At 44.3% G+C, this 17,845-nt stretch overlaps 1 protein-coding gene across 3 annotated transcripts in view; it reads right to left on the bottom strand.

Annotated features, from left to right (window-relative positions):
* spata20 (spermatogenesis associated 20) overlaps positions 1-17,845 on the bottom strand; it is a 489,201-nt gene that overhangs the window by 398,612 nt on the left and 72,744 nt on the right. For all 3 annotated transcript variants that reach the window (XM_072242745.1, XM_072242746.1, XM_072242744.1), the window contains one exon: positions 7,788-7,862. In XM_072242745.1, the coding sequence (XP_072098846.1) occupies positions 7,788-7,862 (75 nt within the window). The remainder of the gene's footprint in view (positions 1-7,787; positions 7,863-17,845) is intronic.

Genomic DNA, 17,845 nt, shown 5'->3' with positions numbered 1-17,845 from the left:
ACCCTAATACACTCTTCAGTATTAGTGACTGACACGTTCCCGTGGCTCTCCAGATCCGCACTGGAACTGGTTTTAACCCCTCCTTCACTGACACCAATCCGGCCGAGATAAACCTCTCGCGCCCTCCCTGAACTTTGGCAGACCTGCCCTTCCCTAGCAGTTCGCTTAACAGCTCGATACAGCCATTCAAAATCGCTGTTTTTCCTTTTCCCGTCTCCTTCTTTGGGGCAAAGCACCTGGACGCAAAGTGTCCGGCTTTCCCACAATTATAACAGACAACCCCAGGAGACTTCCTACCAGACTGCTCCCGGTCTACCTTATCCTTTTCACTAGTCCCCGGCTTACTTTCTGACTTTTCCGGCGGACTCTCCCCGCCATCCTGACTACCCTTCTGGTAGCCTTTACTCGGGGCAAACTTCATTTTATGCGTCAACGCATACTCATCCGCTAACTTAGCAGTTGCGGCTAACGTGGCTGCCTCTTTCTCATCGAGGTAGGGTCTCATACCCTCAGGGACACAACCTTTAAACTGCTCAATCAGGATCAGCTGTAGCAGTCTGTCATCATCCCCCTCTACCCCCTTTGAGGCGCACCAACGCTCACAATATGTCTGCATCTCATGGGCAAACTCCAAATACGTGCGGTCCCACTGCTTCCTCGCATTCCGGAACCTCTGCCGGTATGCCTCCGGGACCAACTCATAAATCCTGAGGATAGCCTCTTTCACCACCTCATACCTCTGGGCATCTTCCGCGGACAAAGCGGAGTAAGCTTCTTGGGCTTTCCCTTTCAGTACACTCTGAAGTAACACAGCCCACTTATCCCTTGGCCATTCTTGACTTATAGCCACTTTTTCGAAGTGGAGAAAGTACCGATCCACGTCGGTATCGTCAAATGGGGGAACCAGCCTAACCTCCTGGGACACCCGGAACCCTCCACCTTGGTTCGGCACAAGCCCCTGCTCGGCCCTTAACCTTAACTTCTCCAATTCGAATTCCCTTTCCCTCTGTTTCTCCTCTCTCTCCAACTGTCTGTCCCTCTCTTTCTCTTCTCTCTCCAACTGTCTGTCCCTCTCTTTCTCCTCTCTCTCCAACTGTCTGTCCCTCTCTTTCTCCTCTCTAACTGTCTGTCCCTCTCTTTCTCTTCTCTCTCCAATTGTCTCTCTCTCTCTTGTCTTTCTACCTCTCTCTCCTTCTCTTCTCGCTCCAACTGTCGTACCCAGAACTCGTGCTCGAGTCTCAGTTTTTCAAGCTGTACCTGTACCGCGTCTCCAGCAGGTTTTTCAATAGACACCACTCCCAGCTCGCCTTGGGGAAACACACCTTTAGATACATAGTGCTCTACAATAGCTCTGTGTATCTCCTCTCTCCTCACTGTCGACTTCACCTTAGCAAGATTCAACCGTTTGGCCACAGCTACCAATTCCGATTTCCTGGCATCCTCTAGTGCCTCCAAGGTCGGCGCCTTTATAAATTCCTCAGCCTCCATTTCTGCTGTTTGTCTTTTCTTTCTTTCGGGAATTTTAACCCAACCTACTTACTCCGTCCCAAATTTAGCATTCAAAATCGCGGACGAGAACCCCACTTATGTTACGTACCCCGTAACTGGTGCCAAACCAGCAGAAATGGATCACTCAGTTGGAGACTGGATTACTAGAACTAAGAAAGTTTTATTAAAGAAACAAGCAACACAGTAATCGAAAGGATAATAAATGCAACAGTTCAGCAATGATAACCACACATGTGCACAGAATTAAGATAACAGCATCAATCAAGCTCTATCGCTGTCTAGGGATAAATGACCAATTTCAAAGTGACACAAAGTTCAGTCCAATTTAGTAGTTCAGTTCGCAGTAATCGTTGCCATGGCGATGGACAACGTGGGGGAAGAGAGAGAGAGAGAACGGGAACGATTGATCATTCAGACATGGCTTCCACTCACAGACCGGCGATATGGCTCACAAGCAGCTTTTGGGCAGGTCTTTGGTGATGTCACCTGAGGTCACCGACTGTGACCCCTCCTCCAGATGCGGTCGATCCTCTGCAGTGAACTCGGCACCCAAGGAAGGGCGGACACACATCGGGTTCCCGCTGATCGTACCTTTCCACCCTGTGCGTTGTCCGGTACTTCCCACCGACTCGTGAGAGACGCACCGCTTCCAGGGTCTCGTTACCTCGGGTGTCGTGTGTGTCCTGCCTTAGCGAACCTGTCTCTTTTTATCCCCCTGCTGGGGTATCGCCCGTCCATTACTTCAAACAGTTCAGGGTTCAAAGGGGGAGCCGCTCCAGACAGCTCTCTCTCTCCCGTCCCTTCATTACACATCTCCAGATGCTGTTTCATTGTGTTCCTTATCTCTCTCTTGAAGACAGGTAGCAGACCAACTGCTGATCACACAGGACAGCTAACATCTTATCTATGTGTATTCTCGTCACAACTGGCAGGACTATCATTAACCAGGAGAAACAGAATCAAGTTAACTCTTAAGCAAAGCAGAGCATTTATTGAGCTAGTCACATTTATAGTCTGGAATGCTCTGCCTGAAAGTGTAAAGGAAGCAAATTCAATAATAATTCCCTTTCAAAAGGGAACTGGATAAATATATAAAGAGGAAAAAATTGCAAGGTTTTAAGGGCTAAGGAATGGGAATAACTTTTTCAAAGTTCTGGTATAGAGATAAATGCCACCTTCTATGCTGTACATGATCCCATGATTGATGTGTCTTTCATTTGGCCAGAAGGAAGGGAAATTAAGCCAATTTTCCTGTTCTTAACCATTCTCTGGTGTCATTTACAAGAATAGAACAAGTGTTGATGTTAACACAGAAACTGAAGAAATTAAGAACACCAAACATTAGAACAGTCCATCATCAGCAGTACCACAGTTCCCATTTGAATTAACACTTTGCAAGCATTTAAAGGAAATCAATGCTCAGTCTAGAGCCATTGCTTAATGATGGCAAGAGATTGCAGATACTTGCCCTGTTTGGGGTGGGGGAGGTGGAGGGGACAGAGGGTGAGGTTAGGATGGTTTATTCTGATTGTCAAAAGTCACTTCCGTAGTGATTGGTTACTTTAGAAGCAGTTTTTCTCCTTGGTTAGCTGCCTGGCGTCCAGTTTCAAATATCCTAGATATATAGAGAGCACGAGTAGCAGATTCCCTCTCTTCCTTTGTTTAAGGCAAGTGCTGCGTATAGCCATTGAGAAAGTATGCTCTGCATGTGCTTTTAGTTAAGTATGTTTGTTGAATTTTCAGCTTTATAGTTTCTGTAACTTAGGGAACATGAATGTTTGGTTGAATTTTGCCTATTTGTAAATAACTGATTAAAATACCTATTCACAGTCAACGCTTTCTGTCTCACTTGCCACACCCGCAAACCTGATTCAACATTACATTTTGGCACTGTGGAAAGCACGGACTGACTTTATAAGCAGAAATGAATTCTTTCAAAGGTTATTTAAAAGAGAGAGCACCCTGCAGATGAGAGATACAGAGTCCCAGGTTGGACAGATAATAACACAGGCTTTGGAGGTCTCAGTAACTTACTGATGGGTTATGGAAAGTCAGTAGATTGGTCAGATCACTTAGATTTTGCTGGGGTTGAAATGGGACACCACATTGCTTCCATACTTAAATCATTGGGTTTTCCTAGGAGAAGGGATAGCCAATGGGATGCTTACTGGCATTTTGCAGTGATTGTAAGGCATCAGTACAAAATGATAACATTTCTAAATGAGGTCGAGGACCTCAGACAGCACTCTATTATTCTGAGAGAATCACTACTGATGGCTCAGAGTTGGGCTACAAAGTTAGAGGATACGAATATAGCGATCGCTTGTCAGCTAATGAACCTACAGCACTTAAACACTGCGCGCCAAGCAGGTTGACAGCCCGACCCTGTTATGGTTCGACCCATGATGAAATGAGGCGATGATCCTACTGTGGGATGGGGGATGGGGATGTTTGGCTGGATTATGAAAATGAGGGAGAGAGAGTAGCATGAACTCTTCGGTTTAATCCTCAAGATGATTGCCCCCTCCTTTGCGTGTCCGAAACAGTACAGACCAGACCAATGATCATGCATCCCCACACCCAATATCGGCCTGAAGCTTCTTCCTCCCAGAAGGGGGAGGAGGAGGAGGAGGAGAAATGTGTGGGAGATGGTGTAATGGACACCTTCAAGACAACAGAGTTCAGAGAATTCTCGGCTAAGGAATTAGTGAGTTTAGGCGTTAGGTATAGACAAAAGGCTGGGAAGTCTTTGGCTACTGAGGATATGGGATGAGGGCAATACTGGAATGAGCCTATCTAATAGAGAGATGGGTGCCTTAGGGAGCCTATCATCCCAACAAGCAATCAAAAATGCTTTGAGCACACTGCTTGCTTCCCCTGAGCATAATGCATCACTATAGGTTCAAGTAATGGCTGCAGTTAAACTTGGGTACTCTTACTGAATGGAATTTAAAACCCCAAATAGAATGGAGCATGGTAGAGTAGGGTACTAAAGTTCTACACCAGTGGGCTCTTATCAGATAATTATACTGCAATAGTTGTAACCCACCACAGGATATTGAACTAACTTCTGGAATGCCTGGACACATGGTTACAGAGACAGTTTTTTCAACGAAAGGGGCAGTGCTCTCTTCAATAGCACCAGCTGTTGGTCATCCTGTAAATACAGCGATTCAATTATGACGAGGTTTAGAGTACAGAAGAGGGTGCATGTAACCAGATATGGAAGTCAGATAAGCAGACTGGGAGTGGGGGATCCCACATGTCCCATAAAGAAATGTGTTTAGTGTTGCAGAGGAACAAGTAAATTGAGATCCCACCCCCACCCTCTATGCAATATGGAGAAAGTACTCAAACACGAGGAATTCTGCAGATGCTGGAAATTCAAGCAACACACATCAAAGTTGCTGGTGAATGCAGCAGGCCAGGCAGCATCTCTAGGAAGAGGTACAGTCGACGTTTCGGGCCGAGACCCTCCGTCAGGACTAACTGAAAGAAGAGATAGTAAGAGATTTGAAAGTGGGAGGGGGAGGGAGAGATCCAAAATAACTGAAAGAAGAGATGGTAAGAGATTTGAAAGTGGGAGGGGGAAGGGAAGATCCAGAATACTGTACAGGGAAGCAAGAGAAGGAGCCTGTTCAGGGGGAGGGGTTATTCTTCAAGCCCTCTGCAGATAAGGACTCCTTTTGTCCTCTGCCAGATTCCTCGCATTTTCCATTCAAGATTCAGCTATGAAGGGCCATAGCTAATATTCACCAACGGTGGGAATCGGGGGGGGTGGGGGGGGGTTAACGCCTCATTATTGTAGGGAGAGGCACTAACCACACTTCTCAGTTGTTCTCTGCTAAGTCTGCTATTTCTCAATGAGAAATTGAAAATAACGGTCTGTGTTTTAAGTTTTTGAAGTTCCATGCGAAGCTTTAAAAAAAGGGAACAGCCTTAGCTTTGTGTTTTGTGTTCTCTGGTCCTTTGTTTCTTGTGTTTGTTTAGTCAGTTACTTTGTTTCTTGTTTTCTTAATCAGTTACATGCTTACTGTATCTTAATCTGTTACTTTGTTACTTAATTCCCCATGCAAATGACTCATTTCATACTGGCCATATGAAATTTGAGTTGATGGGGTAGAAATACAGGCAGCTTTATTCCAGAAATGAGATACCCACATTTCAGAGGGAATTGAGTATTTAGCAAGCAATTGTGGTAGTTCTATTGTTTTTGCATTTTCTAAATATCAGGAGCGAGTGCACTTGTATCTCTCTGCATTACAGAATGGCAAAGTGGTGGGAGATCCTGTGATACATTCCTGGGGATGGTATTTGAATTTGCACACTGGTCCAACAGGTCAGATTGCTGAACTTGTATGAGGAATCCTTACTACATCGCAGAAGGGATGCCACTGTTACTGATTCCTTTGACAAGCAAAAAGACTGTTGGGGGAAATTATATGGCTGCTTGGGTTTTGGAGGAGCTGGGAGGGAGTGGTCTATTCCAGCCAACCTCAACCCAGAGTACAGTAACAGCCTTAAGGGACCTCAATAGCCCTGGTGGAGTAAGTACTTTAAGGGTTGATATTTCCCTACATACCATTTGTTGAATTGGAAGGTCCTGACTCTTAAAGTGATTTCCCCACCTGACAGAGTATTGGTGTAGGCAGTATGTTGGGTACAGGTACAAGGTGCAAGGTGAGAGCAGGAACAGTATCCTAGGACAACTGCGTCTATGCCAAATGGTGCTGTGAAGCCGGGTACTTATTGGACTCTGAATGCAGTTCCTAGGCCCACCTGTAGTTCACACATGGAGGTGAGGTTGATATCTGGTGCTGTATGTATGCCTTGGATGAGCACCTTTCCATGCTGGTTGGTAAGATGTCTATTACAAAGGAAGGAAGGCTTTGAATGATTGCCTTTCTCAGCATGGTGTGGCTAAACTGTCCTGGGGACTGATTTTGATGACCTTAGATTACCTGCTCACAAAGGAAGGTGGTACTTGTACTGTTATTCAGTAAGAATACTGCACTACACTCCTGATGGGTTGGTGAACATCGCTCACCTGGTTGATCATATCTGAGCGTCAACATAGATAATCAGGTGGGGGAATCACACTCCTGGGTGGGGCTGGTAGCCTTCTGGAGCACTGGGAGGCTGGTCAACTACTGTAGTATACTGGGAGGTGACTACTGGATTTATAGCATTGGGTATTGTCCTCCTGTGTTTTATATGTAACTTAGGGAGTTTGCGAGAGTCATATTAATCTGAGGGTCGGATCATCACATTCACATCTTTCAAGGGGTGGAGTGCCCCTTTCAAGGGCAGCGTGGCTTATTCTGACTGCCGAAAGTCACTTCCATTGTGATTGGTTAGTTTAGAAACTGCAGCTGCTTTTCCTATTGGTTAGCTGCCTGGTGTCCAGTTTCAAATATCCTGGGTATATAGCAAGCATGTGTGGGAGGTTCTCTCTCTCTCCGTTTGTTTAAGGCAAGCACTGCACATAGCCATTAAGAAGGTATGCTCTGCGTACACTTTTAACTAAGTATATCTGTTGAATGTATGTTTGTTGACTATTTAGCTTTCAGTTTCTGTAACTTGGGGAACAGGAAGGTTTGGTCAATTTTTTACTGTTTGTACATAAGTGATTATTATATCTATTCGCAGTCAGAGTTTTCCGTCTCACTCACCAGACACGCGACCCCAATTCAAAATTACAATGCTGAAACCTGGAGCTAAAAACCAAACTACTGTAGAAATTCAGTGAGTCAGGCAGCTTCCAACATCAGCTCGACCCAAATCATCCATTATCTCTTTGCCTCCATAGATACTGCCTAACTGAGTTCCCTCAGCAATTTGCTTTTGATGCTATCACTTGATGAGCTTGGCAGAAAAAGAATGGCACAACCTAAATATAAACACAAGGGATTCTGCAGTTGCCAGTAAAACAGTATTTTGTGCACGTGGCTCAACCTGAATGCCTAGACTTTGCTGAGCAACCTGACCCAGATCACGGAGGTGTAGAGCTGAGGTTCCCAACCTGTTTATGCCATGGACCCCACGAATTAACTGAGGGATCCGTGGACCATAGGTTGGGAACTCCAGTATACAGCAACTCCCCAGGGACTGGATCTACAATGGCAGTAACATCTGGATAAGAACCGGGGTGGAAGTACCTTATAACCAGGTACATGGAAAAGAGCGCATTGATATTCAACTGTTGAAACAATACTTGAAAAACCCAATCTCTAATAATTGACACAAATCGTAGGAGTAGAGGAAAAGTGATGGCTTACCTTGTCACTCAGATCTCGTGAGACATAGAGCAGAATATCTCGAGCAACATCTGCAAAGAATGTGTCACCAGATATCTGCAGAAGATGCATCAAAGTTTAGACAAAGCTGAGGGAACAAAAATACATACGCATCTGGTTAACAGCAGAAGTCCATTGCTCTGGAGTATTTTGTAGTAAAATTACATGAAGTTTTAATTTATCTCTGAGGAAAACAAACAGTAATTGCTGAGCATTAAGAAAATGAGATTTCACCACGATTTTGTTGCATTCTTGGCCAAGCTTCACAATACTTATATTCCCTCAACTTCTGCTATACAACCCTCATCCAATATCTTCTGTCATCCACAGGAACTTGCACCCTTAATTCTCACAGACAACTCTCAGGTGCAAGCCCCAAGATTTACCAAACCCAGTAAAAAAAACACTGTATAAAAGCAATGCAGAAGGATCATCATTGGACGGAATGGTCAAATATCCAAGGTTCAATCATTTCCATTCAAAATTCTAGTGAGGATGGGTTGTGAGGAGAAAATATAAATCAAAGCAACACACACAAAAAGCTGGAAGAACTCAGCAGGTCAGGCAGCATCGATGGAAAAGAACCCTTCTTCAGGACTGAGAAGGAAGGGCAAAGATGACAGAATAAAAAGGTGGAGGTGAGGGAAAAGAGGCTAACTGGAAGGTGATAGCGGAAGCCAGGTGGGTGGGAAAGGTCAAGGGCTGGAGAAGAAAGAATCTGATAGGAGAGGAGAATGGATCAGAGGAGAAAGGGAAGGAGGAAGAGATTCCAGGGGAAGTAATAGGAAGGTGAAAAGATATAAAAGATCAGAGTAGGGAATAGAGGGGGGAGGAATCATTTAACAGAAGGAGAAATCGATATTCCTGCCATCAGGTTGGAGGTTACCCAGATGGAATATAAGATGTTGCTCCTCCACCCTATGGATGGCCTCATCTTGGCACAAGAGGAGGCAGTGGATCAACACATCAGAATGGGAATGGGAATTGGAATTAAAATATTTAGCCACCGGGACATTCAAATAAAATCAAAGAAATGTTGCTCAGGTGTGATGGTTGGTTGATCTCACACTGCAAAAAATACCATGCTTAGAAAATCTGAAACTATAATAGAACCATGGATACAATGTGAGCTTTACCCTATATCTAGCCCATACTTATTTTCCCTGTGGGTGTTTGATGAGACTGCGCAGAAGGGACTTTAATCTAATCCATTTCTCTGCCAGATTCACATATCTAATGTGGGCAGTGTGTGAGTGAAAAGATGCATGTTCCTTTCCCAGCACTAACATTGCACATTTTGCCAAGCACAGAAATGCAAAAATAAACCTGCATTGTTACAAAAGACCAGATTACACCCACATTAATCTACAGCCTATAGAAGAAAATGCTCACCTCTGTGTTTAAGTCTGATATTAGCTTGCAAGATAATTCTAAAGTCCAACAATAGATAGAAAGAGAGGTAAACAAATCCTATCATTTAGAAGGCTGACAACTTTCAGAATAGTTTATCGAGGGAAAAGTTAACAAGTTATACCTGATTACCTCCCTCTCAAGTATTCCTGGAAGTTAAGTGTAATGAGATTGGTGTCTACTGATTTTTTCCTAGGATAAGCAGCTCTAAAACAAGTGTCTCAAGTCCTAATGAGTTCTCATTTCCTGAAACTGCTGTAAGTTATTGATTTTAGTTAGCTGCACCTGATAATGCTTTTTAAAAACTTGCTCCTGAACTAGTTCCAGATGCCGCTAAAAGGTGACAAGAGAAAGTAAAGCAGGCCAGTGATTAAGAAGTGCTTGAGACTGTAATTATACAAGAGACATTGATTCCCATGCCAACTCAGTTCAAGTTTGTCATTCAACCATGCATGCATACTCACAAATACAACCAAATGAAACAGCCAAGGTGCAGAACACAGTACAATCATTCACAGCACAAGGCACAACAGCAGTAAAATACAATCACACAAATATATATATATATATATATATATATATATATAATATAGTCCAAGTCCCCAAATCCACGAGTATTGCAGCAGTCTGCAGTCAAACACATCTTGTCTTCAGCTGAGCCAGCATTGAAGAGCATTACCAACACCAGCGTGGAAGCTGTGCCAAACTGCCTCCGGTGGAGGGTATCAACTCCAACAGGCAACACCGCAGTTTGAAGCCTAGTCCTCGCAACAAACGAGGCTACACAGCTCCACCCACCGTCCACCCCGCTGTTGGTCAATAAAACAGTGAATTGGACTTGCAGCTTTCCCACATTGCCAATGTCCAACAGAGCCTTGCAATCACAAGAAGGGCAACTAAGACAATCACTTGCAACTTAGACTGCACACCACCTCCACACACCGACGTCTCTCTGATGCAGACAGCAGCATGACCCGCAGCAATCCAGCCCCTTCAGTTTTTCTACCAACAAGCAACTCACTGATGGGGTAGACCTGCAGTACTTTAAGTTCTTAGTGTCCGGCAGTGTTTTCCAATTGTGACAAATAAGTTAAAAAAGACAATAACATCTTTGATTGACCCGCATAGTAGCCACTATGTCTGAGCATGCCACCAACTCAGTGACAGTTCCTGATTGCAAGACTGACTCTTGCCGTAGCTTAACCGAATTGCTGCGCTCTCGGTAATGCATCAGAAGGGATTGTGTCCAACTACAGAGAATCAAATACAAGATCACACACAAGCAAACAGAACAATGCGCCACTATGTGCACTATGTAACTATCGCTGCCACCTTTCAGATGAAAATGTTATCCAAGGCTGTCATCTGCCCTCTAGGAAAAGATAACAGATCCCGAAGTTGTGTACTTTGCTTTACGGAAGCATGGCTCACACCCATCATTTTGGATGCAGTGCTGCAGCCCAATGCCTTCAACATTCACCATACAGATAGGTCAGTTCAGTCTTCTAAGGTTGGAGGAGGTGAGTATGCTTTATACTCATCGTGGGTACTCACTGTGGTGCACATACTTGGTGGTTCTGTATCAGTCCTCCTCACACAACCTGTAATATCTAGTAGTCAAATGTCACTCTTTTCATCTGCCGAGGGAATTTTCTGCCATGATACTGGAAGCAGTGTACATTTCTCCTCAAGCCAATGTCAGACAGGCACAGCTGAGCACCATGGTCAGCAAGCATGAAACAGCACACCCCGATGCCTTCTCTATCACTGCGGGAGATTTCAACCAGATCAGCTTAAAGAAGTGTCTGAACAACTACCACCAACATATCACCTGTGGAACCAGAGGAGCCAACAAATATGAACACTTATACCACCATCAAAAACACAACATACCTACAGTTCTAATCAACAAGCTCAAAGACCTGGTACTTTCCTCTGTAACTGGATCCTTTGACTTCCTTGCTGGGAGATCACAATCCGTGCAGATCAAAAGTAACATCTTCTCTTTGCTGATAATCAACACTGGCGCACTTCAAGTATGCATGCTTAGTCCATTGCTCTACTTTCTCTACGACCATGACTGTGTGGCTATGCCCAGCTCTAATTATATTTATAAACTTGCCAAAAAAGAGGCATACAGGAGCAAGATAGATTAACTGGTTAAGCGGTATCATTACAACAACCTTGGTCAATAAGACCAAGGAACTGATGTGGCATTCAGGAAGAAGTCATCAGGGGAACACACACCAGCCATCATTGAAGGTTTAGCTGTGGAAAGGGTGAGCAGTTTCAAGTTCCTGGATGTCTACATCTCCGAAGACCTATCCTGGGCCCAATATATTGATGTAATTGCAAAGAAGGCACAACAGCAGCTATGATTCATTAGGAATTTGAGGAGACTTTGTATGTCACCAAATCCATTCATAAATTTCTACAGATTGCATCACCGTCTGATACGGAGGGGCCACTGTACAGAACTGGAAAAAGCAGCAGAACGTTATCAACTCAGCCAGCTCCATCATGGGCACCTGCAAAAAGCAGTGCCTCAAAAAGGTGGCATTTATCATTGAGGACCTCCATCACCCAAGACATTCCCTCTTCTCATTACTACCATCAAGGAGAGGGTACAGAAGTCTGAAAACACACACTCAATGTTTCAGGAACAGTATCTTTCTTTCTGCCATCAGATTTTTGGGCAGTCAATGAACCCACGAACACTACCTCAGGATTTTTTCCTCTTTTTTGCACTACTTATTTAATTTATTTTATATATACATAGATATATATATATATACACACACACACAAACACACACATACTTTTTGCAATTTAGTTTATACAGTACATGCAATCTAGTACATGTATTGCAATGTTCTGCTGCTGCAAAACAACAAATTTCATAACATACACCAATGATATTAAACCTGATTCTGATAATGCACTACCCCAGAAAGCAGAAAAAGAATTATCCTTGGTGTCCTTCTTCTTCGGCTGTCCATCGTTTTTCGATGTTAATTGAGGCCTGGGCAAGGTTGTATGGAAGACCGGCAGTTGCCCGTGATGCAAGTCTCCCCTCTCCACGCCACCAATGTTGACCAAAGGAAGGACCCATACAGCTTGGCACCAGTGTTGTCACAAAGCAATGCCTTGCTCAAGGACACAACACACTGCCTCAGCTGAGGCTTGAACTAGCAACCTTCAGATCACTAGACCGACGCCTTAACCACTTGGCCACGTGCCACACTCCTTGGTGTCCTGACTACTATTTATCTCCCAACCATCAATCAACAATACTGATTTTCTTGTCATTGTGCTGTGTGCAAGAAATAGCTGTAAACTGCTTCAGGGTACTCACTGATCACAAAAAGTGTTTATTTTTAAGGCACATCTCTCTTTGACTCAGAAGCATCATTTTTAGGATGTCTGAGCAGGTGCCTCTAAACAGTTACATTTTTAACATGGGAGAAAGAGTATTCTCACACTGACAGGTGGAACTGTACTCACCCTACCTTGGGGGATAAAATATAAAGGTCATTGCAGTACAGGAGCAAGGAAGTGATCCATTAGTTAAAAAACCAAGTTCAATCTCCAACAGAAATATTGCCTTTTGTCTTGGACAACTCGTTTCAGGAAAGCTACAGTAGCTTTTGGAATCACTTCAGTCTACAGTAGATAGATGCAGCCAAAATTAAAGTATACTGCAATCAGGAAAGCTGAATAAAGAAAACTTGTATTCCACTGAATGTGGAGGACCAAGTACTGACCTAAACGATGGGTTTAAAATAATAAATGGGTATTTACACAGTTGATACAGCAAAGGCATTTCTTCAAGGCTACAATCCAGAACATTGAAGAACAACCTTGGCATAGAGTTACGGAGTCACACAGTATGGAAACAGGCCCTGTGGCCCAACTCATCCATTTTGTCTAAGGTGTCCATGTTTGACCCATATCTCTCTTAGCCTTTCTTATCCATTTACCTGGCTAAATGTCTTTTAAATGTATTATTGGACCTAGCTAATGTGTTATTGAGTCTGGCAGCTAATAGTACACTTGCATCAACTTCTGCAGTAAAAAATAGCCCCTCATGTTCCTTCTAAGTCACTTCCCTCTTATCTTCCACCTACGTCCTCAGGTTTTGATTTCCTTTCCCTGGGGAAAAAAGATTCCTCTCAACAACCCATTGTTGGAGGTGTACCCAGGATCCTGCCAGCAGAGTCATTAACTCCGCCCATGCATATTTCCTCCTTCATTTCTGAAAGAAGATTCCTTCTGGAGGACAGCATTTCACAAAGGCAGTATGTGCCAGAATTAACAAGCCTTTCAGTAAAATGCACAGAGTTCCTCGAGGATTAGTTATGCAGCGTGCTTTGGTAAGGATTATGACAATGTTCTTTGAAAGTCTTAAGATAGAACATAGAACAGTACAGTACAGGTCCTTTGGCCCACAATGTTGTGCCGACCCTCAAACCCTGCTTCCCATATAAGCCCCCACCTTAAGTTCCTCCATATACCTGTCTAGTAGTCTCTGAAATTTCACTAGTGTATCTCCCTCCACCACTGACTCAGGCAGTGCATTCCACGCACCAACCACTCTCTGAGTAAAAAACCTTCCTCTAATATCCCCCTTGAACTTCCCACCCCTTACCTTAAAGCCATATCCTCTTGTATTGAGCAGTGGTGCCCTGAGGAAGAGGCACTGGCTATCCACCCTATCTATTCCTCTTATTATCTTGTACACCTCTATCATGTCTCCTCTCATCCTCCTTCTCTCTAAAGAGTAAAGCCCTAGCTCCCTTAATCTCTGATCATAATGAATACTCTCTAAACCAGGCAGCATCCTGGTAAATCTCCTCTGTACCCATTCCAATGCTTCCACATCCTTCCTATAGTGAGGCAACCAGAACTGGACACAGTACTTCAAGTGTGGCCTAACCAGAGTTTTATAGAGCTGCATCATCACATCGCGACTCTTAAACTTCCACTGTTCCACCGTATAGCCTGTGTTCCCAGTCTACACTAGCCAAATCCTCCCTCATCCCACTTTAGTCTCCATTGTTTAGGCATAATACACTGGTTTTCAATAGAGCTACTGCACCTTCCATTTGTATGAGAAATTCAGTCATACTGTGATCACTCTTTCCAAGAGGACCCCTAACTACAAGATCACTAATTTTACCTGTCTCATTGTACAGACCAGTTTTAAGATAGCACATTCCTTTGTAGGTTCAGTAACATGCTGTTCAAGAAAGCCATCATGGATGCATTCTTTGAAGTTCTCCTGAAGACTGCCTCCACTAACTTGATTCAACCAATCTATGTGCAAGTTAAAGTCCCCTATGATAACTGCTCTTCCATTCTTACTTGCCTCAGATACTTCTCAGTTTATTGCCTGTGCCTCTGTAATGTTATTGTTCGGTGGCCAATAGACAACTCCCACTAGTGATTTCTTTCCCCTTTACTATTCCTAATCCCTACCAAAATAGATTCAACATTCTGCTCCTTAGATCTTATACCGTCTCTCACCATCACCCTGATCTTATCTTTAATTAGGAGTGCTACACCACCTCCCTTACCTTTCTGCCTATCCTTTTGTATTACCTGATATCCTTGGATATTTAATTCCCAATCCCGCCCACCCTGCAACCACATCTCTGACAGTATACAACCAGAAATTCTTATTCTTCATAGACATCGACAAAACAAAAAAAACAAAGAATGAATGACAGAAAATCAGACCCCAAAGCGCTCTCTCCCCCTCCCATGTAAAGCTGCAGCAGAACCATTCACCCTCCCCCCACTTGCACCAACAAAAACACCAACCCCTCCCTCCACCATGCAAGCAATAGGAAAAGCCACCAAAGAGACCAGTGAGAGGAAGAACTAAAGATGGCACCAGAGGGAGACTTCTTCAAGTCCAATGTCTCTTCTAATCTCCCTCTAATGTCTCTTCTTTCCTTTTCAAGGAGGCTGTGGCCCTCCTCTTTAGTGATAGCTATTGTCGGAGTCCATGCTTTACAGATGCACTCAAACTGCGGTTCATCATGGCAGTAGGATCCTGTTCTCAGAGCTCATCGAGCAACCTAGCGTTTTCGATATCTCCAGGAGCGGCCTGGAAGACATTTGCCTTTGGGGTGCAGCCCTGCTGCCCTGTGGGCAACCCGATTATTCACTAGTGTCACTAACTGAAGCATTGCAGGAGATCGGAATATCAAGAAAGCAGTGTACGCTGCTGTCGAAATAAGCGATGCTGCCGACTGTAACATTGAAACAGCAAGCTGTTGGTCTCCTCTCTCACTGTGGCAGGAGCGATACCCCTCTCCCTCATGAAGGAAAGAGAGAGTCAGTGGACATCGAACTGTTGGGATGATGGACTCCAAATGGTTTTTGCTGGACTCTAAGTCATAGTCTCTTTGGGGGCTTTGCTATTGATGGCATCGTAGATGCGGCGGGCGGGTCTGATGCTTTTGCTGAGGCAGGTCGGGGGGGAGGGGTGCTTTGGGGTTCTAATGTTTTCCTGTCATTCATTTTTGGGGTTCTTCTTCTGTTTCATGGATGTCTGCGAAGAGTAAAACTTTCAGGTTGTATACTGTATACGTTCTCATCCTCTGATATTAAATGGAACCATTGAACCAGAGTCCATTAAAAACTACAGACCATAACCTAACACTTCAGTATCTCAGACAGGCTCTCTCTCACTAGTGAGGGAAAGAGAGAGAACTCCTGCAACAATGACAGCAGGGAGACCAGAAGCTCACTGTTCAAATGTTACAATCTTCCACATCACTTCACCGAGCCCCCAAATTCAAGGGCTGACATGTTGTGAGAGAGGAGAGAGGAGAGAGGAGAGAGGGGAGGGGGAGAGAGGGAGGAGAGAGGGGGAAGGGGGAAAGGGGGGAAGAGGGGAGAGAGAGGGGAGGGAGAGAGGGGAGGGGGAGAGAGGGGAGGGGGAGGGAGAGAGGGGAGGGGGAGGGAGAGAGGGGAGGGGGAGGGAGAGAGGGGAGGGGGAGAGGGAGGGGGGAGGGGGAGAGGGAGGGGGAGAGGGGGAGAGGGAGGGGGGGAAGGGGAGGGGGGAGAGGGGAGAGAGAGAAGCTCACACGAACTGCTGTTTCAATCTCCCACAACACAAGGAACTGGGTCATCAATAGTGCATGAAGGGCTCACATGTAACAAATCATCTGCAGTGTAAAATCTCTTGGTGCCCTAGTCTGACCACTTCATTGTACCTACTTTCCGCTTGACAGCTAAAGCAACTATCATCCTTTCAATAATGAAATCCCCGTATGCAACATCAGAACATTTTATAAACCTTTCTCTGATCATTTCCCAGCATAAACCTTTGATACATGATACCAAATAGGTTTAGAATACTGTATTGGTATTGCCTGCTGAAGACAACACAAGAACAGCAATTTGTACTTTTAACATGATAAAATGTCCCCAGCAGTTCATGAAAGTGTTACAAAACAAAAGAGGAACAGCACCTCACATTCTGCCTGATCTAGTGAGTTCCTCTTACAGTCATGAGACCCCCATCACCGTGTTCAATTTCCCTCCTCCATCCACTTCATCTAGTCACCACTCACAAACTCCTCCCACTGGGTGTCTCGCTCCACTGCTCTCACCTTCCCACCCCACCACCCAAATCTGGTTCCATGCTCCACTTTCCCTTTCTATCAGATTCCATCATCAGAAGCCCTTAGTCACCTCCACCTATCAAGTCCCTGCCTCTATCACTATTTCCACCCTTCCCTCCATCATCTGCCTATCACCTCTCCTCAACTGGATCTACTTATCGTTTGCCAGCTCTTGCTCCACCCTTCCCCTCTATTTTTTCAGTCATATGAAGAGTCTTGACCCTAAATATGCCTGTTCATATTCCTCCAAAGATGCTACGTTTTTCTCCAGTGTTCTATTTGTTGCTGTTATAAAACAAGATCTTGATGGCCGAGTTATTAGGTTAGGGGACAACACCGGTTAACAAGAGGGGTTTATGGAGGGTCATAAATAACAATGATGAGGTGACAGGTGATGACATTAAAAAGGGAAAGCCAGAGCTCAGGGTCAAGCAACTGAAACCAAAGTGGTCCATATGAAAAATCAACAAGAAGCAAGACGACACAGCTACAAAATGTAACCACCTCATGTTTTGGTAGCTAAGATCAATCCCTTCAATTGCAGTCTATTTTGGACTTACATCTACACTATTACCTTGAGGAATAAGACTTAATGCTTGTAACCAAACACATCCATCCATTCTGGCAGCTTGCTGTTTCATTCTCAAATTACTCTGAATCAAATGTGAAGAAATTTGACTGGAAAAACTGTAGTGAAAGTGTCAGCTAACATTCCTGACGTGACAATTCCTCATACACTTCTCATACTTTGTTAGAATAAGAAAAGTATTTGGTTCATCAAGTCTATTCCAGCTTTCAGAGCAGAGCAATCTCATTCCCCCACATTTATGGCAACCTACAAAATCCTTTATCAAGAGTTTTGTCAGACACCCTAATATTTTTGCATTTCAGGGTCAGATTTCATTCCTATTTTCTTTCACATGCTCATCAATCCCCCACAAACTTCAGATGATTTACAGCTGCCAATCAACCTACCAACTATACGACAAAGAC

The sequence above is a fragment of the Mobula birostris genome, chromosome 24 (genome assembly GCF_030028105.1).
Source record: "Mobula birostris isolate sMobBir1 chromosome 24, sMobBir1.hap1, whole genome shotgun sequence".
NCBI classification, from domain to species: Eukaryota; Metazoa; Chordata; class Chondrichthyes; order Myliobatiformes; family Myliobatidae; genus Mobula; species Mobula birostris.
This window is presented reverse-complemented; position numbering and strand designations above follow the sequence as displayed.